At 50.4% G+C, this 26,449-nt stretch overlaps 4 protein-coding genes across 9 annotated transcripts; 3 read left to right on the plus strand and 1 right to left on the minus strand.

Moving 5' to 3' along the window:
- The first annotated feature begins 234 nt into the window (after positions 1-234).
- LOC125524552 (uncharacterized) lies at positions 235-5,462 on the plus strand. 3 transcript variants are annotated; one of them, XM_087537632.1, is made up of 10 exons: positions 235-3,010; positions 3,107-3,323; positions 3,452-3,603; positions 3,683-3,754; positions 3,847-3,999; positions 4,074-4,237; positions 4,318-4,465; positions 4,645-4,767; positions 4,860-4,947; positions 5,056-5,462. In XM_087537632.1, exons 1-10 carry the CDS (start codon positions 512-514, stop codon positions 5,232-5,234), a joined length of 3,795 nt encoding a protein of 1,264 aa, XP_087393758.1. In that variant the 5' UTR covers positions 235-511; the 3' UTR covers positions 5,235-5,462. The 3 variants fall into 3 exon arrangements, with proteins under 3 accessions (XP_087393758.1, XP_087393759.1, XP_048545544.1); XM_087537633.1 differs by having other exon boundaries at positions 235-1,977; positions 2,098-3,323; XM_048689587.2 differs by having other exon boundaries at positions 235-3,323.
- Positions 5,463-8,815: 3,353 nt separating this feature from the next.
- On the plus strand, positions 8,816-15,142 carry LOC125521586 (uncharacterized). 2 transcript variants are annotated; one of them, XR_015610650.1, is made up of 5 exons: positions 8,816-9,683; positions 12,902-13,233; positions 14,081-14,327; positions 14,463-14,529; positions 14,613-15,142. XR_015610650.1 is itself a non-coding variant. In XM_048686644.2 (5 exons), the coding sequence occupies exons 1-5, from the start codon at positions 9,044-9,046 to the stop codon at positions 14,649-14,651; spliced, it is 1,254 nt and encodes a 417-aa protein (XP_048542601.1). In that variant the 5' UTR covers positions 8,829-9,043; the 3' UTR covers positions 14,652-15,142. The 2 variants fall into 2 exon arrangements, 1 of the variants encoding a protein (XP_048542601.1); XM_048686644.2 differs by having other exon boundaries at positions 8,829-9,683; positions 14,152-14,327.
- A 2,273-nt stretch (positions 15,143-17,415) lies between these two features.
- LOC125520267 (FAD-dependent oxidoreductase family protein) lies at positions 17,416-20,440 on the plus strand. Of its 2 annotated transcripts, none has more exons than XM_048685133.2 (8): positions 17,416-17,761; positions 17,864-17,969; positions 18,096-18,216; positions 18,473-18,524; positions 18,627-18,773; positions 18,867-18,978; positions 19,255-19,381; positions 19,460-20,440. In XM_048685133.2, the coding sequence occupies exons 1-8, from the start codon at positions 17,555-17,557 to the stop codon at positions 19,920-19,922; spliced, it is 1,335 nt and encodes a 444-aa protein (XP_048541090.1). In that variant the 5' UTR covers positions 17,416-17,554; the 3' UTR covers positions 19,923-20,440. The 2 variants fall into 2 exon arrangements, with proteins under 2 accessions (XP_048541090.1, XP_048541089.1); XM_048685132.2 differs by having other exon boundaries at positions 17,422-17,761; positions 17,861-17,969.
- Positions 20,441-20,598: 158 nt separating this feature from the next.
- On the minus strand, positions 20,599-23,985 carry LOC125520268 (ATPase 6, plasma membrane-type-like). Of its 2 annotated transcripts, none has more exons than XM_048685134.2 (3): positions 23,795-23,984; positions 21,189-23,711; positions 20,599-21,073 (listed from the first exon to the last, which is right to left on the minus strand). In XM_048685134.2, the coding sequence occupies exons 1-3, from the start codon at positions 23,840-23,842 to the stop codon at positions 20,804-20,806; spliced, it is 2,841 nt and encodes a 946-aa protein (XP_048541091.1). In that variant the 5' UTR covers positions 23,843-23,984; the 3' UTR covers positions 20,599-20,803. The 2 variants fall into 2 exon arrangements, with proteins under 2 accessions (XP_048541091.1, XP_087392115.1); XM_087535989.1 differs by having other exon boundaries at positions 20,971-21,100; positions 23,795-23,985.
- Between the last annotated feature and the right edge of the window lie 2,464 nt (positions 23,986-26,449).

A 26,449-nucleotide genomic window follows, 5' to 3' on the forward strand; every position in this document is an offset into this window, starting at 1 on the left:
GCCGGCTAATCAAATCATAATCATGAAATCTCGGCACAAGAGTGGTCCGTAGCCAATGTCGGCACACACACTCGTCTAGCCTGCGTGACCCTGACAAAACACGCCGGCCCATGCATCACCTCATGCTATCGTGCCAGCGCTAGATGCGCACACGGGATACATCGGGCGCGCCTCCTTTCTCGCACGACGATTTTTATTAGTAATCCCAACCCCCCACCGAAAAAAAGGTGGTATACTCTACCAATCCGGTCCACGCCCGCACCGGCCGAGTTTAACCCATCCCCGTCCAGTCCCACCGTCGCAGTCGCTCTCGCCGCATCGCGTGCTACTGTACCATCCTACTGATTCATCCACCGCGCGCTCCGGCCGGATATAGCCAGCGGCCGCGCTCTTTCTGGTCTGTTAGCGCAGCCCGGCCGCGCGGATACAGAGGAGGAGAAGTTGGAGTTTATCCCGGCTCCCACCGCTTCCGGCCGTTCCGCGCGCCCCCCGTGAGCGACTACGCAGGGCGATGGCGATGGCGTGCAGGGGCGGCCTGGCGGCGGCGGGGGACACGGGGAGCCCGGGCGCGCGTCTGGCGGCGGCGGGGGAGGAGGAGGCGGGGGCGGGGAAGGTGAAGCTGCTGTGCAGCTACGGGGGGCGGATCGCGCCGAGGTCGGGGGACGGGGCGCTGCGCTACGTGGGCGGCCAGATGCGCCTCATCTCCGTGCCCCGCGCCGCCTCCTTCGGGGACCTCGTGCGCAAGGTCGAGGCCGTCGACGAGTCCGCCGCCGCCGGACCCGCCGGCGGCGGGGGGATGCTCGTCAAGTACCAGCTCCCCGGGGAGGACCTGGACTCGCTCGTCTCGGTGTCCTGCGCCGAGGACTACGACAACATGCTGGAGGAGTACGAGAAGCTGGCCGCCGCCGCGCCCGACGGCTCCGCCAAGCTGCGGGTCTTCCTCTTCCCGGCCTCCGGGGCCGAGCCGTCCGCCTCCGGCTCCGGCTCGCACCTCCCCGCCGCCGCCGCCGTCGACGAGGCCGGGCAGCGCTACATCGACGCCATCAACTGCGTCTCCGCGGACGCCGTCCGCCGCAGGGAGAGCGTCGCCAGCGGCGGCTCCTCCGAGGCCTCCGAGCCCGCCGGCCTCGCCGAAGGTATGTCGCCGCGGGCCGTGCCGCCCCCTTCCGTCCCGCCTGAATATTTGTATTCGGCCGGGAGCCACACCAACCATGCTACTAGTCCCTTTCCCCAGTCACTAGGATTTTGTGCTGTCGCCGCGTCAGCTCCGGCAATGGGCATTCCGGCGCACAACCCCATGTTGCTTAGGCCGGAGCCACAACCGCTGCAGCCTCATCAGGTCGCCTCCTATGCGCCGCCGCATCAACCGGCTCGAGTTGCCTCTTATGCACAGCATCAGCAGCCGGCTCAACAGGTTGCCTCTTACGCGCCGCCACTGCAGCCTCAGGTTGCCTCCTCTTATGCGCCGCCGCCGCCGCAGCCTCAAGTTGCTTCTTATGCGCCGCCGCAGCAGCTGCCTCAGGTTACTGCTTATACTTCGCAAATGCCACAATCATACATAGAGCCTCAACAAATCCAGTACGTCAATGCACAGCAATTTGGTCTGCATGGTGTATCTCAATCCGCTAATCTGATGCATGCGCACATGAGCCAGTATGTGCCCAGTACTCTGGGAACAAACTCCATGGCGACCACGGGTGCCCAAATTGGTGCTTTGAGGCCTGTTTCTGCAGGTACAGAACGTGTTCTGGAGAATCTTCATTTCTCACGGCCAATGCAAACTCCAGTTGATCCGAATTGCAGGGTGCTGCAGCCACTTTCAGAGCTTCCTCCTCTGCCTCATACGACTTTGCAGGCAAGTGATGCTCAGAGGTATGGCGTCCAGACGGTACTCACAAGCACAGCAAGCTCACCAGTGATAACAAGCTCGAGGGCATTCCCAGTGGTGGTGAGCTCGGCTACCGTGCCAACACTGAGGTACGATGATTGCACGATGTGCCAGAAAATACTGCCGCATGCCCATTCGGATAACATGATACAGGAACAGGGAAATCCTGGCGCAGTGAGTTATCCTGATGCTAGTCCAGTGTTTTACAGCATCCATCAAGAGAATGCAACCAAACAACAGGTTCCAGCTGCAATTCCAGTATCACCTGCTAATTACATAGCAGAACCAAGAGCCGAGAGCACAGCAGGGATGGCCCAGTTTGATCCAAAACTTTCTGCTAGACATCCTGCAGTTCAAGCAGCACCATCTCAAGATGCAGGAACGTTGGTTCAACCAACCATGGTTACTGTACCTGTTTCCAGTATACCTACTTCAAATGGAGTTTTTGTAGGGCAGCCTCCACACACGCGTGCTGAAGATTTTCTCATGTATCAACGTCAGCAGCAACACCCTTACAGTATGCAAACAACTCAAGTCCTGGCAAATGGAGTCAGTAGCAATCCACAAGGGATTGATGCATTTAAGAATTCAAATCATCCAGTAGCAGAACCAATTGGAGAATATGCCCATGATGTTCCTCATGATTATGTCAGAGCTATCGATGCTCGGATGCAAGGAATTCAGTTAGGTCCTATTGCTCCTCCAGAATCTATTTTGCAAGGGAACTCGGCTATTCCCCATGGTGCTGTTGGCGATGGGATAGTTGAGAAGCCACCTGTTATTATTGATGGCAGTCCCATATACAAATCTCAAGCTGGAGGTTATCACATGGGCACTAGCAATGCTTTTCCTGTTCCTTCTTTTATCCTAGAGGACAATGTTGTGAGACATACTGAACAGCCACCTCCCTCTCGAAATGTTGGTGCCAACAATGTCTATCCTGAGATTGTCCAGCAGCCAAGTATGTTACTCAAGAACAACCTTGGTTTGCCCATTGAACATCCTGTTCCGAGCGAAAGATTTCTTGTGAGGCCTGCTTACTCTGGTGTTCAGTCTCCTGCTGGACCTCCTGCACATCATCCCGGGGAAATGCTGAATGGCATGGTTTCCGCTCCCTATAATGTTAGTAGTCAAGTTGTATTGCAGGCTGCTGCTAGTACTGATTGTGTCGAAGCTACACATGAACCAGCTTACACAGAATCTCTTTTCTCAAACCAGGATCCTTGGAAAGCAATTGGAAATGCTTCGGCAGTACCTCCAACATCAAACATGTTGGCTAAGGAACATGTTCTTTCTGGAGATCCATATGTGGATGGCCATATTCCTGCAATTACAAGTTCGAATGCTGCTATGCTATTAGAAGAAGGCAATCTTCCACTCATTCATGACCCTACTTTCAAGGATATATACCCAGAACCTGCTCAAATAAGCAAAGGTTGGTATGGTATACTCTCTCATCGTATATAATTTGTTCTGCACTACAGACTGAACTGTTACGTCCTTTAAGAATTGAAATGAACTAACATCAATATTTTTTTGGTCATATGATTTTGTCTCTGAAAGGATATGGAGAAGAAATTGTCAAACGGCAATTACAAGCTGTCGCGGAAGGTGTGGCAGCATCTGTTCTGCAGTCACCATTTCCTGAAAAACCAACTGAATTTTCTGGGGATCACAAAGATTTGCCTGGAGATGTAGTTGATCCAAAAAATGAGGTTGCTGGCAATTTTTTCTTTTCTTTGTAGTTCTTTGTACTTTGATCAGTTGTAATAGTTATTTATTTATTTTGTTCAGGATGCGCCGAGCAAACAGTCAGACAAAACAAGCCAAGGAGTTCCAGTTCTAGATGACATCGATAACCTTCAGGTTGTCGACGATTTACAAGCTGATTATATGTGCGCTTTCCATATGCCTATTAAATACATACATCACCCTTACCTACGCGTTTACAATTGCAGATAATAAAGAACAGTGATCTTGAAGAATTGCGTGAACTAGGTTCTGGAACCTTTGGTACTGTTTACCATGGAAAATGGAGAGGTTCTGATGTCGCTATAAAAAGGATAAGCGATCGATGTTTTGTTGGGAAACCTTCTGAGGAACAGCGCATGGTCTGTGTTAAACTTACGGCCGCTTTTTTTCAATCTTCAGTTCATCTCGTTCTAACTTTGTTTCGTACCTGCAGAAAACCGATTTCTGGAATGAAGCTTGCAAGCTTTCATCGTTGCACCATCCAAATGTCGTTGCTTTTTACGGTGTTGTTCTGGATGGACCAGGTGGATCTGTTGCAACAGTCACCGAGTACATGGCTAATGGTTCGCTTCGACAAGCATTACAAAGACATGAAAAGTATGCTCTATCTGTTCTGTGCAAATAGATGATATTTCTCATATGGTGACACTTTTAATGTCAGTTTCTTCTGTCAGCAGGATATTCGACAGGCGTAGGCGTCTACTAATTGTGATGGATGTTGCATTTGGTATGGAATATTTGCACGGGAAGAACATTGTGCACTTCGATTTGAAGAGTGATAATCTGCTCGTCAATCTAAGAGATCCCCAACGCCCTATATGCAAGGTGAGGGTCTCCATACTCTCCATCTCACACCCCTGTTTTCTGCATATTTTGTCAACTAGAAAAATTAGTTCGGACAATCCTTATAACAGCAACGCATAACTTCTGTGTCCTAGCACCTTGGTGCACAGAAAGCGGGCATGTAGATTTTTGATTTGCCAATAACAGTGCTATGTTTGTAGGTCGGTGATTTGGGCTTATCAAAGGTTAAATGCCAGACACTGATCTCTGGTGGAGTGCGAGGGACACTTCCCTGGATGGCTCCTGAGCTGTTAAATGGCAGCAGTAACCTTGTTTCTGAAAAGGTTTGTTCGGCTGCATCGTACATCTAGTGCGCATGGCCCCTTCCCATGATCCACTTCTCACCCTATTTTACCTTCACATGCTCTGTTTGCAGGTTGACGTCTTCTCATTCGGAATCGTGATGTGGGAGCTGCTTACCGGTGAAGAGCCTTACGCCGACCTGCATTACGGCGCCATCATAGGTACGCTTGCAAACCTCTGCTGTAATGCACACCGCAGTAAACGCACTCACTTGTTTCGAGTCCAATGCCTCCTTTTATTTCTCTGAACATTTCGCCAACTGCAACCAGGTGGGATCGTGAACAACACCCTGCGGCCTCTGGTGCCCGAGTCGTGCGACCCCCAGTGGAGATCGCTGATGGAGCAGTGCTGGTCGGCCGAGCCGACGGAGCGGCCAAGCTTCACGGAGGTCGTCAAGAGGCTACGGGCCATGGCGACCTCCCCCACCAAGGCGCCGCCGCAGAAGTAGACTGCCCTTAGCTCTGTACATGAGCAAGGGAAAATATAGAGGAGGCCGCGGCAATGCTGCTCACAATAGGATAGAGCTGGTGGGGTTTGCCTGACGCTTCATGTGGTGCTTTTAGACACTGATGATGATGATGATGAAATGTAAGAGCATGTACAGGAAGGTGCCGTGGCAATGGTTGGTGAATGTGTTATGTACCGGCTCCTGGGGTGTTCCGGGACTTGTTTCCTGCGCGTGATCGCTGTGCAGAAGCCTGCGGGAAAAATGCAAAATGCAGTCTGTGGCCTCCGTTCTCTTGCTAGCTCGGAAGCTTGCCTGTGATGTTTCCGGAGCTCTGGTTTGCGCTTGGTGATATACCCTGTCCCGTGTTTGTGAAGCTGAGGCATGGCAGCAATTGCAAGAGGTGATTTAGCTGGGTTGATATTAGCTTTGAGATCGCATGCAAGCTCATGTGGGGCTAAATCACCTCTTACACATCTTCTAAAGCTAATGCTGTCCCGACCCTCCTAGGTTATATGGGGTTAATAATATTTTAGGAGATGCCCAAGAGGTGATTTAGCGGAGGCATGGCAGTAATTCCGGATTTGGGCGTCGCCACTGTCGACGAGATAGAGATAGCTCGATCCTCCCGCAGCTACACCCTTTGTCGCCCAGACGACATAGCCACCACCGCCTCCATGATGCTCGTCGGAGAGCAAAACATGCCTGACATCCACCGCTAACCCTTAACCTGGCTAGAGAGGAGCATCACCTCATTGTCCCCGGCCTAGTACCTGTTGAAGTCCAACAAGAGCACCACAATGTGGGCATCAAGCGAGCATACGGCTAGGGTTTCTGCATCCCCTCGGTGGCGGCGCCGATTTGTCTCATTTCTTGTGACCTTAGGGTCATGGGCGCATGGTGGATCCTGTCCTTTGCCGGTAAGGAGGCTCTATTTTTATATGTTTCTTTGAGTTTTGTTAGGGTTTGTGCCCTGCTCAGGAAGACGAGACGGCGGGGGCTTGCTGGAGATGGAATAAGGTTTTTCCTGTCAAGCCCCCGCATCGATGGTGCGTCTAGCATTGTTGAAGGGCGTGTGAAGGCGTATTCCGACGGATCTTGCATGACTTGGTCAATGGTTGTCTTTAGTGGATCCGCTCGGATCCAGTTTTTGTTTCGTGTATGTTTGTGTGTGTTCATGTTGGATCCTTCTGATCTACGCTTCTCTTCAGCGGCGGCGGTTGCTGTTCTGGTCTGCTAGTCCTATAGGGCCTTGCACGATGACTTCTCAACTGTCTACTACAACAGGTTTTACCTAGTTCCGGCGTGGGAGGGGTGATGACGGTGGTGCGCCTTCGGCTCACTTTAGTGTTTGTAGTCGCCACTGGTGGTCTATGAATTTGGATGCAAATTTTTTTCCGGTGTTTGTTATACTGTTATGTTTGATGATAAATAAATTGGAAGTTTTTTCATTAAAAATGGCATCGAACGATGGACACGGCTACCACCGCAACCGTTGCCGCGTCTTCGACGGTGGCCTTGAGGTCGGAGGCGGCGATGGCTTGTAGTACCATTACCACCTCCTCGGTGTCACCGATAAGGACCGAGAAGTCGGGTGGCCGAGTGAAGCTAAGTTATCATCATGTGATCTCATCATGTACATTTATTTGGCGCTAAAAATAATCATATCATGATAATGGAGATCAAGCAAAGTATGGGGGAACATAATTCTTATAGTACTAATATTCATCATAGCAACAATAATGCCAGTCATTTCAGGATCGAGTTGCGATTTGGCTTGGATGGGGGGATGAGGTGATGAGTATTGCCAGACGAGAATGTAATCTCTAAGAGCATCTCCAATAGAGGATGTGGATGTAAAAATAACTAATTTTTGTATTTTTGAGGTTAAAAACCCACTTCCAACGGATGATGTAGATGAAAATTCTTTTACATCTCCTGGCCCAGCAGATGTAAAAAACAACATCTGGAGATGCAAATTCACATCTCCACCTTCAGGAGATGTAAAACTAGCGGTCGAGCGCCAACCGCCCTTCATTTCCTTTCCCCTCCTTCCTCTCTCCGCCAGCCGCATAGCCGTCGCCACCCCGATCGCCTGCAGCACTGCCGCTGCCACTCGCTCACGCCAGATCCGCTCGTCAACCAACCCGCTCGCCCCTCCGCCACCGATCTGCCGCTCTGCCTCGGATCGCCGTTGCGGTTCCCCACTGCCGCCACCAAAATTCGCCACCCCGCCGCCCAGACACTCCTTGACCGCCGCTCCCACGCACAGCCGTCGCACCGCCGCCCCGAATCGCGCCGCGTTGTCGCTGCCCCTATTCGCCTGCCGCCCAACCGCCACCACCCCGTCGTCGCCATGCCACCGAAGAAGCTCTCGAAGAGCAAGACAGGGTTGACGTCGGCCGTCGCTTCTGGCTCGGCAGCTACACCAACGCCAACAAGGTTGCACGTGCCTACGATGTGGCAGTGTGGCGTGCCGGGAGGCCGGAGAGGGACCTCTACTTCCCGGAGATTGAGACCCGGGTGGATGCGGAGTTCCTCGTGCCAGAGGGTATTCATATTGAGGAGATAACGAAGAAGACGAAGAAGAGGCCGACCATTGTAAGTTGCTCCCGGCGACAACAACGAGGCGACGATGGCGAGGTTCGCATGGGAGCATCCGAAGTATGTTCAGGCCGAGCAGGAGTACTTCTGGAAGCGTGAGGCCAAGCAAAAGAAGAAGGAGGATGTGAAGAAGGAAGACGAGTCCAACCCCTCGACGGTGATCCCTGACGAGTCCTCGAAGGCTGACGATGAGGAGTTTTGGAGGCCCTCAGACGAGGATGGCGAGGAGTACTGGATGCCCTCGGAGGAGGACGACTAGTTTGATGGATGTAGTAGTTTGAATTAGTTGTAGTAGTCATTTAATTTTTTATTAGAACTATGTTTGAATTATGTCTCAAATGAAGTAGTTGTTGAAGTTTCTAGGTTTTACATCTCCAATTGGCATCATCTATTGGAGTTGCACTTCTACATCATCAAAATACATCATTTAATGGAGTTGCCTCTTTTTGAAGATGTAAAATGCATTTTTTAAAAATGTAAATTATACGTCACTTAGTTTTACATCTTTAAATTTTGATCATCTATGGGAGATGCTCAAAGTTTTGCATCATCTCCATAAAAAAACAAAATAAAGGCTTCTCATTAAACCTCCACCCGACCCGAGTGGGCGACCCCAAAACAGCAAGCAAAACAAAACTGAAGTAAACTGAGCCCGAAGCAAGCCATCACCGCTCCTCGCCGCTCCCTCCCCTCGCAACAGCCGCATTTCAATAGACTGAGTTTTGACAGTTGGGTCAGTAGATCTTGGTCGAAGGGAGAAATAGCTAGATGGGAGGAAGAAGCTCGTTGGGCAGGCTACCCCGGTGTCTATCCTAGGGGTCATGGTGGGACGGTGGTGGGGGCGGTGGTGGGGGGATTCGCCGAAGAAAAAACTCGGTGCGGCGGGGCCTAGAGGGGTGGACGGGGCGGTGAGAGACCGACAGTGGGGGGTGGTATCGAGGAGGGCGGGGTGGCGAGGCTGGCGCGGGCGGTGGTGGCTGGCGGTCCGTCCGGTGGTCCGTGAGGGTGGTTGGAAGAAAGCATCGGAAGAAAGAAGATGCGATGTGATCTGTTTTCAGAAACTGCTGGAGGTGGCAGATGACTGCTGGCCGTTAGATTAGAGATCAAGGGCGGAGAACATCGACTGACCCAAATAGGGACTTTCAGTCGACTGGCCCGTAGCCAGTCCCCCTCCCCTCGCCCCCAAACCCTACCGGCGGCAAGAAAAAATGCCGCGGCTGACGCCGGCGGACGCGTCCCTTATCCTCGACCACGTCGTAGGGGACGCGTCCATCCCCACCGCCGCCGCCAACGTGCTCCTCGCGGGCCTCCCCTTCCCGGACCGCCCCACGCCGCGCCTCCTCCGCTCGCTGCTCCTCCGCCGCCTCGCCACCGACCCCGTCTCCACCGCCGCGCTCGACTCCCTCCAGCTCCTCGCCTCCCTCCCCGACCCGGACCCCGCGTCCCCCGTCTCCGCCGCGCACCTCGCCGTCGCCGCCTTCCTCGCCTGCTCGGCGCCCGACTTCGACGCCGCCGCGCGGGCCCTCTTCGCGCGCCCCGGCGGCCGCGCGCGCCGCGCAGTCGACGATGAGGAGGGCGGGGACCCCGCGCTCGCCTCCTCCGAGGCCCTCGTCGTCGCGGACCAGTTCGAGGCCGCCGTCGGGAACGCCTTCTCGCAGGAGGTGCTCAAGGGGCTGTTTGGCGACAGGGCCAAGGCGGAGCGGCGGGTGAGGGACCTCCTGGCGGCCGAGTGGGCCGCGATCGGCCCGTCTCGCCTGGAGCTAGCGGCCGAGCAGATAGTCGGCGACGGCGCCGTCGAGACATGGCGCGCCGCTGACGAGACCGTCCGCGCCAAATACCGCATTCTAGGTGAGCATTCTTCTGCTCTGGCCAACAAAGCACAGCATTTTATTTGACGAGGCTCTGAGACGCAATGATGCGATGAAGTTGCCTATACTATCCCCTGCTCCGTGAAATTCGAGGATCTGCGGAGCGCCTGTTCCCCTGCTCCGCAATTTTTAACTTCAACTCCGCCAGCTCCGGGAGCAGGAGCGTGGAGCGGTGGGATGCCGAACAGGCCTTATATGTTATACTTTTAGCCTTTGACGCAAGAGGCGACAATAGAAAGATAATATCTATCTCCCAGGAGGAACCTGAAATGTAACTCTGGTGAACTTGGTCAGCTAGAGCGTTCATGATTGTCAACCATTGACATGCTTGTGAAATCTTTAATTCTTCATCATTCGTTCCTGTTTTTTTTTTTGAAGCGTCACCGGGAGAGGGGTAACGACCCCTCCACCTGAATTTTATTGCCAAATCCCCAAGAGAGAGGGGGGACATCAGTTTTTACAACACCAGAACACACGCAAATGATAATTTCAGACAGTTCAGTTATTGGAGTATTTAAGAAAATCAAACCAAACAAAAATAGATGTGTTCACATATTTATCCTGTGAACAGATAGACCTCCTACTCATGCACTGTAATTTTACTTCAGGCATGGCACGGGCAAGATTAACAGGCAAGTTGAGCTAGCTACCCATGCACTGTAATTTTGAATAGAAGATTGGATGCTGAAACTAAATCAACTCAAGTGTTCAGCTAGCTACCCATGCACTGTAATTTCCAATGGCACGTCTGAAACATGTTTTCCTACTTTCGTCGCCAGTCATGCATGATCAGCTCAAGTGTTTGCTGTTTTCAGCATGGCAGTACACTATTATATTTATGTGTAGTTATTAGACCTGTACTCCCTCCGTAAAGTAATATAAGAGCGTTTAGATCACTAAAGTAGCGATCTAAACGCTCTTATATTTCTTTACAGAGGTAGTATGTAGCTTCATATATGACTTGTACTTGTACATGTAATCCCTTTATAAATATAAACACCAACGCCACCCTTAGCAGTTGTGCAGTTGACTCAATCTTTGTCTAAACCTAGTCTTTAGTCATGTAACCTTTTGATAAAATTCAGTCTTAGATTTGCTTTGAGGTATAAAATGAGAATAAATACATACCCTACTTGTCAGTTTATGCATTGTTCTTGATTGGGTGTCCACTTGTCAGTTTATGCATTGTTCTTGATTGGGTGTCCACTTGTCAGTTTCAAATTCTTTTACCAAAAGGTAGCTTATTCCAAAATAAAAAAAGATGTTTGATATAAGTTCAGTACATATGTCAAGTAGATGCAGCATGCAGGTATGCCTCGGTGACACTAAATTACAAAATAGATAAACAGATACTCCTCGTGCTACTGATCTTTCTTGTTACTTTGGCTTGTAAGAATGACAGCATTAACTTCACTTGCCGTCTTCAAGCGTTGAGAAACGTCCAGCAGTTCAACATATGGACAGTTTCTTACATCTTCAAAAAACAGAAGGGCTACAGTTTTCTCTATTTCCCCGAGAAAGGCTTGCTGCAAAATTGCCAACATTTCACATAGAGAAGTCATATCATGGCATGGTCTTAAAAATCAGTGGTATTACCAAGAGATATAATAATGGGAGTTTTGATTAATAAAGATTTGAACCCATAGTCCTAACTGAAGTTAAACTGTTAAAGGGATAATTTCAGTAGAACTCACATTTTCTTCACCTCTTGGTGCAAGTTCTTGAGCAAATTCCAAAGCTTCATTTATTTTTCCCACACGAATCAACTCTATTAGTTTCTGCTGCTGCAGATGGAAGTATAATTGGGGATTTGTTTCCAGAATCCGCATGTTATGATAAGTCAAATTTTAATGAAGGATTTGTAGGAAAATGGATTTCAGAATATACACCTGGATGTGGCCACACCCTATTGTAAAAAAATGCAATTTACAAGCACATTTGCTTCAATTTCTATGTAACCAAAGTCTACAATTTCTATTTTACACAACCTATACACTGTAATTTTCAGCAGAAGATTGGAGTTGAAACTACAACACTCCTTGGGGATGCAATCACAGACACTGGATCACAGATGATGGAGTAAATCACAAGACACAGTAGGCAATCATAGCAAGGACCATAGACACCAGAGAAAAGGGGCCGCACCTTGGGGAGGCAGAGGTGGTCGAGGAGCGTGACGGTTGTGGAGCGGCCGCGTACCGCAAGGGCGGCCATCTGGTGGCTCAATGAAAGCCACATCTCCGAGAAGCCATGGAGGAGGAGGACATCGTTGACCTCAGCGCTCCAGTGCCGCACCTCGCTACCCGTGTCGATGGACTCAGGTTGTGTTTGACTCGCGGAGATCACCATCTTCTCCTCCGGCGTCGCACACTCGAACAGCAGGCCTCTCTTGAGCAGTTCTAGCACCTAAGCTCACAGATCTCGGCGTCCAGGCTCGCACCGCTGGTTTCTTGGCCAGAAACGACCTTGAACTGAAGAAGCCCATGCCGCGCTTGTAGCGGCGGGTGTAACCAGCTGAGGCAGTGGTGCCGAAAGTACAACTGAGGAAGGAAGGCACCGGCCAGGCGGCGGCGATTTGAGGGGAGAGGAGGAGGTGTCGAGAGAGCGAGCGAGTGAGGAAGAAAGACTCGAGACCGAGTGAGGGAGATCTGGGTACATTTTCAGAAGCGAAAAAATAATTTGTAGTGACCGAGCGATTCGGGAAAGGTAGTGCAAATTCCAAAAGTCTTATATTTCGGTATGGAGGGAGTATATGTTTTACATGCTAGTATAATTTGTCCTGGTTCCATAAATAATTGTTTTGAGCATATTTTGTTTGAGCCACATTTTTGTTTCTAGTGGTGTTTGAGCATGCTAGTATAATTGTTTGAGCATATTCTGTTTGTACATACTTGGTAGATTAGACCAAGTATAGGCCGTGGATGTTTAATGTTTGGAGTTGTTGTTTGTGCACCTGTCCCCAATAGGACAATGAGTGACCCCTTCAGCCCTTCTCCTGCGTTTCATGGCCCTTACTGCTAAGTCTTTGATGACCAGTGGAACTTTCATTTGGAATTCCTGTTTTCTGGGCCTGTTCTATTCACCACTCATGTGCTTGGAATGGTAGTTGGAATTATTTTACATTGTTGCATTTAGATCCAACCACGCCACAATGTTATTTTATGCCTATCATTGATGGTACAATTTTGGAACTTACAGGTGGGAAAGAAAAAACACGTGAAATTTTGAGCAAAATTGAAGACCGAATTTCAACCCCTCAAGTTCATAAGGTCATACATGACCTGAAATCAAGCTGTGCTGACCTTCATAATGTGGTGGATGATCCATTACCAGCCGCAAAAGCAGCTGCAGATAAGGTGTTGGCTGCAAGGATGGATAAGGCAGTTCATATTAATGATGAAGAATTTAACAATCAGGCTGCGAATTGTAGCATTGCTGGTCCAAGTGCTGTTAATGACCAAGGCGATACATTGAGAAAAGGCACGCCATCAAGTCTTATGGATTGGAACCCTACAGCACAATCTCTTCTTGTGAGTTTCCTTTGTGTATTACTCCCTCTGATCCATATTACTTGTCTTAGATTAGACAAATCTAAGACAAGTAATATGAATCGGAGGCAGTATCTGTTTTATGTTTTCTATTATTCTACATATTTCAACCACTTCGATCAAGGAGTTATATCAAATGGAGACAACTGGGTTATCTTAATTATAATTTATCTAGGAAACTAATGCTATCACAACGCCTTTATGATATAAATAGATGCCTTAAAACACCATCTATTTGTTTGTATAAGTTACTTTGATAAGTTCACAATTATTATGCTGCTACTTTTCACTGCCATCTTCAGTTCTGTTGCTTTCTAGAGAAACTAGATAATAGTCTCTCCGTTCACAAATATAAGATTCTTTGAATATTTCAAAATAGACTACATACAGACAGAAATGAGTAAACAAACACACTAAAACATGTCCATATACATCCAATTCACAAAAAAGTCAGAACATCTTATATTTGTGAACGGAGGGAGTATAAGTTAAAAGTTATGTGGACATATGTTTTTTGGACAGGCTGGTTTCTTATGCATGGCAAACGATTATCAAATCAGCATTTGAACATACAGCAAATATGCATTGGTACTTGTGCGATTGATATAATACTGAACTTTTGTAAGTTAATACTACTTTCTTTGTACAATATATAAGTTAATACTTAATTTATATGATGGCTAATCCTTAGTAAAATGTGATCTTCAGTATTCTCCATGCACATTGGCCAGCTATGTACATCTCCAGAAGTAAACTATGATGTAGTTTAATTAAAAAAAGAAGTGGAATTTTAGTGCTTTGGTGATTAAAGTCTTTTCTTATTATGTAGGACACCCTTCTAGGCATAAGTCCTAAAACATTAGATTTTGGTAACTATGCTCAAAGGGATCTTATTTGCAGTGGGAGGATTCGCTTGATCCTGATGGTTCAAGATCACAATCACATAGACCGCACTTGCCTAGCCCAAGGAGAATACCGGTTTCTCCGTTACAAGTGGCAGAAAACAAAGCTAGGCGTAGAAGGGCAAGGAGGTGGAGCTCAGTAGAAGAAGAGACATTAAGGAAGGGCGTTGAACAGTATGTCTTTTGTCTTGTTGGAATTCGTTATTCGATAATATCTCTTGATTGCTGTTTAAATTTTGTCTCGAAGCCGTAGTTTGTGCCTTTTTCTTTTATGATCCTTACCGCTTCTCCCTTATTGCTGTTGTGAAGATTTGGTAGCAGCAATTGGAAGGATATTTTGATCCACAATCCCGATGCTTTTATTGGTAGAACAACGGTGGGTATTTGAATTTTACACTAAAGAATTTCTTTTTGTGACTGATCTTTCATCTAGTAACCGCCTAACCGGCCGTATTGCAGGTGGACTTGAAGGATAAGTGGAGAAACATGATGAGATAGTGGAGAGACATACTTTAGGGTGGTTCTATATGGTGAAACTGCATGCCTCTTTTACCGATGGAGTAGCTGGATGCAGCTTGTTAATATTTTGTTACATCGCTTAGACGCTTACTTTTTTTGTGTGTGTGGAAAAGACCTCAGGATAATATTGAAGTTTCAGAAGTAGTGCAAAGCACCCTGAAAGTAAAGAAAAGTACAACGAAGTCCTCAGACCACCCGACGAAGACTACGCACACCAGAGCGGGTTGACGGCGCCCGCCGTCGCTGCCGCTGCTCCCGGAGCCAGCACCACCCTTGTGTAGACAGGCAATATGACGGGCAAATGACACCGGATGCTATTATAGATGTAAAGTCTCTCTTCGGTAATTTAAGAAATGCTTGTTTTTTTTGGTTGTTGTTGAAGTGTTGTGGGGCATTTTCTGTCGTGATGGAATGTTGTCTCTTTTTTTTGAACACAAGTAAGGCGCATTCAGGCGCCAAATTTCATTCAACTCATTTGCAAAATACAGCGTGTATTACAAATCCTTCAACCTGAAAGTTTTGAAGAGAAAGCATAGAAGGACAAGGAGAATGAGCTGAATTTGTACAGCTAAAAACATGTTCTATTCTTGAATTGAGAACCTAGTGAGCACAGTTGTGGGCAATGCTATTGATATTCCTGAGAATGTGATAGATAGCATCAAGTTCACTAGAAGAGTCCTGCAGGAAACTACTTATTTGAGGTCGACATCTTCAAGCAATAGAGTTATCCTTAATATTACTGAAAACCACCATCTTTGCCAAAGGAAGGTTGTCTGTGAGGAATGACACATTATGGAGTTGTAACCTGCAAGCCACCTTAGCAGCAAATTGAAGGGCCAAGGCTTTAGCCACGAGAGGGGAGTGTGTAGAGTTAGCAGAAGCTTGTATCATGATTTGTGTGTCAAAGTCATCTCCAGGAACAAAAATGAAAATTCCAATTCCTGTAGCTTGAAGATCACTTCTTCCTGGAATGTTTTTGTTCTTTCATGAGGCATCAGAATAAACTTTTGTTCCTAAAATTATCGCATCAGACTTTATAGTTGACCCTTGAAGAGGCTGTCCCATTTGTTCGGAATCTGTAGCCAGAGTAGGCCCAATTCGGTGCCCAGGCTCATCTGCACCCGATCAGAAAAAAAAATCAAAATAAATACTAAAAAAAATTCAAAAACTCCAATTTTTTTATGTGATAGATAATTGTACGTGTGAGGTTCGCTCCAAATTTCAACTTATTTGGACATTTGAGCAGCTCACACAAAAGAAAATTGGAACCTTTTTACTATTTGTTTTTAATTTTTTTTGTTAGGGGGGGAGGGGGGGTGCAGATGAGCCCAGAAGCAGAAACGCCGCACTCAGGAAGGATTGACTTCCTGCAATCTTTGTTCATAAAAAACCTGCAGAGAAAAGATAGCTAGTGCTGCATATTGCACTTGATGAGGTAGTGAAAATTTCCTGCAAAAAAGAACATCGTTTCTACTATCTCTATCCCATAATATAAGAACGTTTTTTTACACTAGTGTAGTGTCAAAAAAGCTTTTATATTACGGGACGGAGGGAGTAGCTTTCAATTTTTTGAATATTGTCTTTATCCGAGCATATTACACCTTGCTGTATTGCCACGGTGATGTTCTCAGACAGTGGCGGAGCTACAGCAAGGCCGAATGGGCCGTGACCCGCCCAGCCCATGCGATTTTTTTGTAGTGTATACTTACTTTTGAGCCATGAAACACCATCCCAATAGTTCTTTCCTACTGTCGGCCCGCCCAGTTTTCTGGGCCAAGCTCCGCCACTGTTCTCAGATAACGTCGTCCCAACCATGTGTGGATGCCCCCATTTATATTCTACTCCCTCCGTTTCTAAATATGTCTTTTCTAGAGATTTTAAATGAACCAACACATACGGATGTATATAGACATGACATATTTTAGAGTGTAGATTCACTCATTTTGCTTCATATGTAGTCACTTGTTAAAATCTCTAGGAACGGAGGGAGTAACAACTAGGATGCTTACTGCTCACAAAATGGTCATGTTTTTTCCATAGTTTATGCATGTGTACACATTATATATTGTTCTACAACATTTTTTAATCTTTTAAACAACTCAAATGATCAAATTGTTAATTTTCAGAATGAAGTTGGAATAGTGAGTTTAGTCTTTCATGGCCGCCCTTTTTGTAGGCGTGGTCTACTTTTTTTTTCTGAGGTAAGTCTATTTTTTTTAAATTTATTTCCGTGTCTTGGGCATACCTGGCCAAACGGGCCGGCCCAGCCCATCGTAATCTTGCCTGGCCCGACACGGCCCGCCAGGGCACGATTACTATATGTGCCGTGCCGGCCTGCGTGCTGCGTTCCCAGACCCAGGCACGGCCCAATTAGTAAACGGGCCGGCACGTTGGCCCGTTTAGCACGGTGGGCCGCATATTTTCAGTCTATTATCTCACGCACTGAGCATTTTTTAGCCTATTTTTACATGTTGAGCCATATATAAATATAGAAAAACATAAAAAAACTTAATCGGGCCGTGCCGTGTCGGCCCGCATGCCCAGCCTCCAGGCCCAGGCACGGCCCAGGGCGTGCCGCGTGCCGGGCCCGGCCCGTTTAGCCAGTGCCGTGCCTGGCCCAAGGCGGGCCGTGCCGGCAATGCTCACGGGCCAGCCCGAAAAAACCGGCCCATTTGGCCAGCTATAGTCTTGGGATTCCAGGCACCTCTGGGGCTGGGCGGCCCAATTCCTCCAAGCCCGGAGCGGCGAATGCCTCTTTCCGGTGGGCCCTACCCCTATTCCTGCCGAGAACAGCGCCGCTGCTCCACCGCCCGCCGTCCTTCTATCCGGAACAGTAGCCGCCCCGCCGCATCCTCATCCACGACCGTAGCCGCCGTGAAGCCATGCCGCCGCCTCACAGCACACAGCCGCCGTCTCCCCTTCCTCCCCGGCCGCGCCTCCTCCAGAGCCTCGGCTCGTGCTCCAGAAGAGCCGTCACGTCCGCCGCCTCCTCCCCCTCGCCCTCGCCGCCGGGATGGCCCCGCCCTCTCCGCTACGCCGTCCTCGGCGCCGGCTTCGCGGGGCTCTCCGTCGCGTGGCACCTCCTCAAGGTCCCCTCCCCTCCCCCTGGCCTTATATTTACTTATACACACACAGCTGGGACTGGGAGCATCGCCTGAACCAGCCGACGCTGTCTGGCGTGTCTGCAGCAGAGCCCGAAGGATTCGCGCGTGTCGGTGGACGTCTACGACGAGAACGGCGTCGGGGGAGGCGCCTCGGGGGTCTCCGGAGGGCTTCTCCATCCGTACTCGCCCAAAGGTCTCCTCCATCACTACAACCATTCGACACTGTGTTCCACTCACTATATTGTACGTACGTAGTACAGTTTTGTGTCCAGCTCTAGCATAGGTTTGATAGACACATGGATCTCTTGCTTAACTGCAGCCAAGCTTCTCTGGAGGGGAGGCGAATTCTGGAAAGAGAGCATGGATCTCCTGCGCAGCGCAGAGAAAGCGAATGACACCGCTGGATCAGATCGGGATGATGAGTCCCTTATCTGGAGAAGGCAATCAGTTTTTCCTTGTAGCTTGTACTCCCTCCGTTCCTGAATATAAGTCTTTTTAGAGATTTGTATATGGACTACATACGGATGAATATAGACATACTTTAGAGTGTAGATTCACTCATTTTGCTCCATATGTAGTCCATATTAGAATCTCTAAAAAGACTTATAATTAGGAACGGAGGGAGTAGTATATTTTAACCGTTTGTTTTTGTTGATGTTTGGCGTTTGATAAGTATATATACCTTTCGCCGAGTAGGGGAATTTTGCGGCCACCTACGACAGAGAAGGCTGCTGATATATTGCTAGAGGTACTGCTGGACTGAGGTTACGAAGCTATGCTCAGGTGCTTCCTTTTTTGTGTTTTTTGGTGCATGGTTTTAATTGCTTCGACTTCGACCTATTCAAGTTAGAATGCTCAGAGTTGCCTCCAGAGTTGCAGCCTTCAAGTTCTTGATTCGGATGCTGCACAGCGACTTATCCCTGGGTTACATGTTCCGCTCAACCTTGCGGTTTATATGCCACTAGCACTGAACATCAACCCTAGGAAATATTTACAGGTGCTGAACGTCTTCCTGCTTTGTTTCATCATCAACTGTTTGCTATGTTATATTCTTGGTATGCTAACACACTTCATTATTGTGTTTCTGTAGGCATTGTTCTCTGCATGCCAAAATGTGGCTAACGAAGCATCTACGTCGTCCAGTGAACAGAAAGAGTTCAATCTGTACAATGAACATATTGATAATCTACATCAATTTTCAGGTAGGATTCTTGCATAGTCCCAATAAAGCAAGGGATATTGCTTTACACAAACTGAAACATTACAATATATGTGACCGTTCAGATGTTGGCTTTCCATCCACATTAAACCACCTAAAGCTAGAAATGATGTGCTGAATTTTTGTCAGTGTACAACTTATCAATTCAGTAGCTCCTGTTAAGGAAAACGTTAAAATTCAACATGTGCACACCACTGAAGCCATTGTCTCGTGGTATCAACATTTTTCTATGCCTAAAGACACTATCGAACATGAGCAGGAGATTATGATGCAGTGATCATCTGCCTTGGGGGCAAAGCTAGCTCACTTCCAGAACTTACAAATAAGTTACCTCTTAGAACCTGCAGAGGAGTTATTGCTGAATTCCAACTGCCATCAGACACAGTGTAAGTTGTTTATGTAAGTTGAGCTTACAGTCATTACAGTACCTACTGGAATTATCTGATGGCCGCATTTCCTCGCAGAGAAAAATATGGCAGCCAAAGTCCTTCAATCTTGTCTGATGCATGGCTGGCATTCCAAGGACCCTGTACCGTTTCTGTCGGGTCAACTTGGCAATGGAAGTCTGACAATCATGATCCAAGTGTATCTGATGAAGAAGCACGTACTGCAACGGAAGAGCTGCTCCCAAAAGCTTCTGCTGTTTATCCAGGAATAAGTAAATGGGATTATGTACGAGCAAGGGCCGGGATAAGAGCCATGCCTCCATTGACAGCCAATGGATCCCTGCCACTGTTGGGTTGTCTAAATGATGTAATAGGCGAGAGAAGCAATTGCGCCTTTTGGCTAGTCGGTGGCCTTGGAGCCAGGGGCCTCCTGTATCATGGATTAGCTGGAAAACTAACTGCCAAAGCTGTGATTTCCAGTGATGAAAACATGATACCTTCTGAATTCACATGCTGGAAGGCGATCAAGGCTTCGCGGTGAATACCGTATCGTGATTCATTCTACCATGCTATCGTAGGATTGGTATCAGGGAGTTGGAGAGACCAGGAGGATTATGTGATACCCTCAGTGCAATTGCTTATATGAAGGGCTGCTGCATCATATCGAAACCTGACACCATCCTTGTGGTCAATCCACAAAGCATGCACGGCAAATAGTCACATATATCGCTATGGATGTCGTGTTGCCATGACCATTTTGATGCCCTCTCAAGGAAGCTTGGTTAAGACGCAGAAACCATGTTTACATCTACTAAACCCTGAACTGCCGAGGTAGGATTTTTTTTTTTTTTGGGGGGGGGGGGGGAGTTGATTAGAATTGTTTTCCCATTTCTGTACCATCGTGTTTCTGTAAACCTGAGGAGAGATGAGGGTTTATGAGTTTCTGTGTAGGTAGATGTGAGTCACTAGGATATTCTCTTATGCATAGAATTATCCATTCCTTTGTGTTTATGAGATGTTCATTCATTTGAAAAGGTAGAAGAGATTTTGGATGTAGGAGGTGCATTAGTCAGTTTTCATAGTACCCCCTCCGTAAAGAAATATAAGAGCGTTTATAGATCACTAAAGTAGTAGTGATCGAAACACTCTTATACTTGTTTAGGGAGGGAAAGTAGCAGTGAGAGAAGCAAGAGGCTCGTGACAAGAGAGACAAAATGTTCATGCAGACGCACCGTTCCCACACTTGTATTAGAGAGATAATGTCAGATAGAGAGCACACGAAAACCTATGCAGCAGTAGAGAGAGATATGTATACACACAGACAGGTATACCGGCATAGCTGTAGTACTCTTCCCGCTGAAAACCACGCAACACAAGGACGGACCCTCTCCGGCCGCCCCACCGGAGCAGCAATCGATGAGATCAGACGGTGTAGTTCTGCGGAATGGCGTCGATGTCGATGCCCTTCTGCTTGACGACCGACTCGACGTGGCCCTTGAGCGTGTGCAGCTCCCTGAGCCTGGCGATCTCGGCGCGCTTGGCGGCCTCCGCGGCGATGTCGGAGAGCTCCTCCTTGCTGCCGAGGAGGTCGGAGCCGGCCGGCTGGCTGAGGCCGTTGAGCGTCCTCTGCTCCCTGGCCCACAGCGCCTCCCGCTCGCCCCTGCCGTAGTCCTTCTTGTTGGTGAACGCCGTCTGCGCCAAGATCACAAACGTGTCTCACTGGGACGAAATGGAGAAGACGAAGGAATCAACAACAATGGCGACGGCGGCGGAGGCGGGCGTGCATTTGGGCTTTGGCTTAGCTTGCCTTGTTCTGGACGTTGTTCCACCCCTTGCCGCTGATCGAGTAGCGGATGATGAACTTGAGCACGTCCAGCGGGACGTAGGTGACGAGGGTGAAGACCCAGATGGCGCCGCCCCACGCCCACCCGATCCCCTCCATGTCGCAGAAGTCCCAGTCGGCGTACACGGCGATCGCCGTCGCCACCAGCTGCGCCGCGAAGAAGGCGAAGAGCAGCAGGTACCCCGGCCGCTCCACGAAGGACCAGCTCCGCGACCGCGTCACGAAGATGAGCGCCTGGCTGATGATGCTCACCTGCAGGTACAGCGCCGCCATCAGCTGCCGGTCGTTGTCCCGGATCGGGTGCACCCCGAACGTCTCCGTGAAGAAGTCCGTGTCGTGCGCCAGGTAGAAGAAGACCACGGTGACCAGCGCCATGTACGTGCCCAGCACCACCCCCGTCGCGAAGATCTCGTCCAGCTTCCATGAGTCCGGCTTCGGCGACGGCTTCACCCGGTCCTTGGAGATGGTCATGATGGTGCCGTCGTTGAGGATGGCGATGATGAGCACCATGAAGGGCGCGAAGTCGAACTTCCAGATCAGCGCCACCAGCATGAACCCGAGCACGATCCGGATCGTGATGGACACCGCGTAGATGGTGTAGTTCTTCATCCGCTGGAAGATGGCACGGCTGGTGAGCACCGCGCTCACGATCACGCTCAGCCCGGGCTCCGTCAGCACGATGTCCGACGCCGACCGCGCCGCGTCCGTCGCGTCGTCCACCGCGATCCCGATGTCCGCCTTCTTCAGCGCCGGCGCGTCGTTCACGCCGTCGCCCGTCATCCCCACGATGTGCTTCTTGTCCTGCAGCCGCTTCACGATCTCGTACTTGTGCTCCGGGAACACCCCCGCGAACCCGTCCGCCTTCTCGATCAGCTCGTCGATGGGGAGCCCGTCCACGGCCGTGTTCTTGTCGCCCAGGAGCGCCGTGGACGGGTACATGTTGGTGCCCATGCCCAGCCGCCGCCCGGTCTCCTTCCCGATGGCCAGCTGGTCGCCGGTGATCATCTTCACGTTGACGCCCAGGTGGAGCGCGCGGCGGATGGTCTCCGCGCTGTCGTGCCTCGGAGGGTCGAACAGCGGGAGCAGCCCGATGAACTGCCACGGGTCGCCCGCGCTCTCCTTGTTCTTCTCCGGGACCTGCTGGTACGACACGCCGAGGGACCGGAGGCCGCGGTCGGCGTATGAGGCGATGAGCGTGTGCACCTTCTTCTCGGCGTCCGGTGCCATCTTGCAGAGCTCGATGATCTGCTCGGGCGCGCCCTTGCTGACCCTGTGCCAGTCGCCGTTGCCGTCGATGTAGGTGATGGCCGTGCGCTTGTCCACGGGGTTGAAGGGGAGGAAGTGGACTTCCTTGATGCCGGCGCGGGCCTCCTTGGGGTCGGCGAGCATGTTGACGATGCATGTGTCAATGGCGTCCTGGTTCTCGACGCGGGACGCCCTGGCGGCGTAGAGGAGCACCATGTCCTTGTCGACGCCCTTGGAGCACACCTCGATGAGGGTCTTGTCGACGGTGAGCTTGTTGAGCGTGAGCGTGCCGGTCTTGTCGCTGCAGAGCACGTCCATGCCGGCCATCTCCTCGATGGCCGTCATGCGCTTGGTGATGGCGCCCTGCTGCGACAGCCGGTGGGAGCCGATGGCCATGGTGACGGAGAGCACGGTGGGCATGGCGATGGGGATGCCGCCGATGAGCAGCACGAGGAGGTTGTCGATGCCGTCGCGGTACGCGCGGTGCTGGATCGGGTACATGACGATGATCTCCACGAGCATGCCCGCGGCGATGGAGATGATGCAGAAGTTGCCGATGGCCGTGAGCACCTGCTGGAAGTGTCCGACGTTGTTGGTGCTGTCGACGAGGTGCGCCGCCTTGCCGAAGAACGTGTGCACGCCGGTGGCGATGACGACGGCCTCCAGCTCGCCCTGCTTCACCGTGGAGCCCGAGAACACCTCCTGCCCGGCGTACTTGTTGACCGGCATGGACTCGCCCGTGAGCGCCGACTGGTCGATCTTGAGCGCGTCGCCCTCGAGCAGCCTGGCGTCGGCGGGGATGATGTCGCCGAGCTTGATGCTGATGATGTCGCCGGGGACGAGGATGGCGGCGTCCCGCTCCTCCCAGTTGCCGTCCCTGAGCAGCTTGGTCTTGGGCGCGAGCCCGGCCATGAGCGCGGCGGCGGCGTCCCCGGCGTTGGCCTCCTCGATGTAGCTGATGGTGGAGTTGATGAAGAGGAGGGTGACGATGCCGACGAAGTCCTGCCAGTCCGGGGGCCGGCCGCCGCCGTTGGCGAGCGCGATGGCCATGATGGCGGCGATCTCCATGACCCACGACAGCGGGTTCCACATGAAGCCCAGGAACTTGAGCAGCTTGCTCTCCTTCTTCTCCTCCAGCTTGTTGGGGCCGAAGAGCTTGAGCCGGTTCTCCCCCTCCGCCTCGCTCAGCCCCTTCTTGTCGCACTTGAGCGTCTTGAACACCTCATCCACCGTCACCGTCGACTGCAAAATCGCAAATCAAATCAATCCAATGCACACGAAGACGTGAAGGCGGATCAATGGCGACGAAGGAAGGGAGGACTTACCAGGTCGACGGTCTCGTCGCGGACGTCCTCGAGGGAGAGGGACGCCATGGCTGGCTAGGTACTTAGATAGATAAATTTATTTTATTCCGGGCTAGCTACGGGGCTGGCCGGGTGGTGGTGGTGGGTGGTGGCGCCGGCGCTCGCCCGAGAGGGGGGAGGCCCTGTCGGCGTGGGCACGGAGGGAGGGCGGGGGCAAGCTGCCTGGCTGCCTGCCTCCTCTCTCCGTGGGAATGGTGAGAGCCGATGGCGCCCCGCCGCCGTCTTATAGCTCGCTGCGCCGAGCGGTGGAGGACGGGAGGCTTTCGCGGGCATGAGGGTTGCATGCGTGCGCGCTCCGAGCTTGGCGGAGCGCCGCTCGTCCGGCGGGTCTCGCGCGGGTGGTGGTGGCGTGCCGGCCTGGGCGCCGCGTCCTGCGTGCGGTGGTGTCGCTGGCTGGGCGTTTGGCGTGGCCGGATGAGCGAGTGTCGTGCAGCTTCCTGCGGCGCGCGTCTCGGCCGAAAACATTGGTCTGCGACATCTTGCTACCGAATTTCGCGCGTGTCGGGGAACGAAGGGGCGGTGTTCACTTCTTCCGTGGGACGAGAAAGTGACCTCCTGTCCTGTGGATCGGTCAACTGAAAAGAAAATAAATCAAGAAATTTCAGTTGACACTCGATTGGAAACCCAACAGTCTGCTTATCTTTTTCTTCCCCTCTCTCATCATCGTGCAATCTCAGTTAATTCACCCTCCAGTTCCCCACCTGTCAGTGGAACTGACATGCATACCCCACGAGAAGGCAAGTCGCTGGCCTCGCTGGCAGCTCGGCCCACTCGTGCACGCCAGCCCAACCGAAGAGTCTAGGGCCCGGAGTGGGTGCGAGTCACAGCTCACCTACTTACCCCTGACCGTTTGCGTGAAGGGCATCCAGTGGAGCACGAATCCCGGCGGCGGCCACCTGTTCTTTCTCTACCACGAACCCCCTTTCCTCAATTCATGTAACGCAAAATGTAATCCACTATTGCTAGTCGAATTCGCACGTGAGGGTTATAGACCGAGAGGAATATTGTTAGGTTGCTCACATTTGGTATTGAGAGCCTTTCTGATCCCGTCCCGGCGCACCTCGTGGAGAGGCGCTCGCTGACATCGGCCAACGATCAAATCACCGTCATGGATCCTTCGTTTAAGGACTACTTCGACAAGCTCTCCAACTCCCTTGACGGAACCCACGCCGACATTCATTCCAACACTGCCATGATCCAGGTCACGACCACCAGGTTGGACGACATGGTCCAGTGACGCCCGGATTTGGAACGGCGTGTCGACTAGCTCGCCACGGCAACTGCCGTACTCTGACAAGGGCGACCCGCGGCAGCAGGCGAGGACACAACGGTTGCGTCCACCATTACGGTGCCACCCGCCCCACCAACCTCTCTGCACGACCACATCAGCACCAGCAAGGACGCGGAGGATGGTGCCCTCGGGCCTCAAGGCCAGGGCGACGATGCACTTCTACGAGGCCTGGCACTGGCTTCGCGTCAGTGTCTACCTCGGCCAACTGCCGGTTCATACTTCGCTCCCCTATGTCCCTCTCGCCCCATTCGCCCATGCGAGCTAGATCTTGGCCGGGATCGGGCAAACCCACCCCTCCATCAGGTTTCCCCAGTTCACGGGCAAGAATCCCTGTTTGTGGAAGACCTTGTGTGAGCAGTACTTTAACATGTTTGGAATTCAGGAGAAATTTTGGGTGCCCATGGCTACCCTAAATTGTTCCGACATTGCTTCGGTTTGGCTTCAGTTGATTCAGAACAAACTTTCTGAATTCAATTGGAAGACTTTTGCTACCTTGATGTGCACCCGATTTGGGCGAGATCGCCACCAACTTCTATCTCGTCAATTCTATACCATTTCCCAAAGATCTTCTGTAGCAGAGTACATTGAGCAGTTTGAATTAATAGTTAGTCATTTATCTGCATTCTCTGAAACAATTCATCCTTATTACTACTTCACTCGTTTTGTAGACGGTCTCCGAGCCGACATACGCTTCGACATCGCGATACTTTCTCACCAAAAAAGTATATATATAATTTCGATCACAGTGAACCAAATGCATAGGATAAAACTTCGGATGAAATTCCAATTTCAATCGGTTTGAACCCCATCTCCAATATCATCCAATAGTCGATGCCTTTCTCTCCAAAGATAAAGGAAAAAACATTCTTCTTAACTCCATCCTCGAATAAACCCGCAAGCTTAAACAATCCATAAATTTCACCCACATAGATTAAGTGCATATCAGAATGTGCTATTTCATCTCCTGCATAAGGATTAGCTAGCAGTTTCTCTAACATACTTGAAGGAATCTCATAATAAATATTTTCAGGAGGTTCAGGAGGTTGAGGGACAACTCTTATTGCTTCCGGTTGAGGTGAAGATACCCCGAACAAACCCCTCAAATGATTTCTTTCCATAGTAACAAGTGACAGTAAATTTTAACACGTAATATAAATGTTTCCTTACCAAAGGCGCTTCACTCCCTGACAACGACGCTAGAAAAGAGTCTTGATGACCCACAAGTATAGGGAATCTATCATAGTCTTTTCGGTAAGTAAGAGTGTTGAACCCAACAAGGAGCAAAAGGAAATGACAAGCGGTTTTCAGTAAGGTATTCTCTGCAA

The sequence above is a fragment of the Triticum urartu genome, chromosome 7A (genome assembly GCF_056163025.1).
Source record: "Triticum urartu cultivar PI428250 chromosome 7A, HENAU_Tu73, whole genome shotgun sequence".
NCBI lineage: Eukaryota > Viridiplantae > Streptophyta > Magnoliopsida > Poales > Poaceae > Triticum > Triticum urartu.

What these genes read in the sequence shown, in the direction of transcription:
- LOC125524552 (XM_048689587.2), top strand. Translation starts at nt 512, where the DNA reads ATGGCGATGGCGTGCAGGGGCGGCCTGGCGGCGGCGGGGGACACGGGG. An exon ending in GCATTACAAAGACATGAAAA is followed by an intron (nt 4,238 to 4,317) that starts GTATGCTCTATC and finishes TTCTGTCAGCAG; the next exon opens with GATATTCGACAGGCGTAGGC. An exon ending in GTAACCTTGTTTCTGAAAAG is followed by an intron (nt 4,768 to 4,859) that starts GTTTGTTCGGCT and finishes CTCTGTTTGCAG; the next exon opens with GTTGACGTCTTCTCATTCGG.
- LOC125521586 (XM_048686644.2), top strand. Translation starts at nt 9,044, where the DNA reads ATGCCGCGGCTGACGCCGGCGGACGCGTCCCTTATCCTCGACCACGTC. An exon ending in CGCCAAATACCGCATTCTAG is followed by an intron (nt 9,684 to 12,901) that starts GTGAGCATTCTT and finishes TGGAACTTACAG; the next exon opens with GTGGGAAAGAAAAAACACGT. An exon ending in TTAAGGAAGGGCGTTGAACA is followed by an intron (nt 14,328 to 14,462) that starts GTATGTCTTTTG and finishes GCTGTTGTGAAG; the next exon opens with ATTTGGTAGCAGCAATTGGA.
- LOC125520268 (XM_048685134.2), bottom strand. Translation starts at nt 23,842, where the DNA reads ATGGCGTCCCTCTCCCTCGAGGACGTCCGCGACGAGACCGTCGACCTG. An exon ending in GCGACGAGACCGTCGACCTG is followed by an intron (nt 23,712 to 23,794) that starts GTAAGTCCTCCC and finishes GCGATTTTGCAG; the next exon opens with TCGACGGTGACGGTGGATGA. An exon ending in GGAACAACGTCCAGAACAAG is followed by an intron (nt 21,074 to 21,188) that starts GCAAGCTAAGCC and finishes ATCTTGGCGCAG; the next exon opens with ACGGCGTTCACCAACAAGAA.
- LOC125520267 (XM_048685132.2), top strand. Translation starts at nt 17,555, where the DNA reads ATGCCGCCGCCTCACAGCACACAGCCGCCGTCTCCCCTTCCTCCCCGG. An exon ending in GAGTCCCTTATCTGGAGAAG is followed by an intron (nt 18,217 to 18,472) that starts GCAATCAGTTTT and finishes TTCGCCGAGTAG; the next exon opens with GGGAATTTTGCGGCCACCTA. An exon ending in ACCCTAGGAAATATTTACAG is followed by an intron (nt 18,774 to 18,866) that starts GTGCTGAACGTC and finishes GTGTTTCTGTAG; the next exon opens with GCATTGTTCTCTGCATGCCA.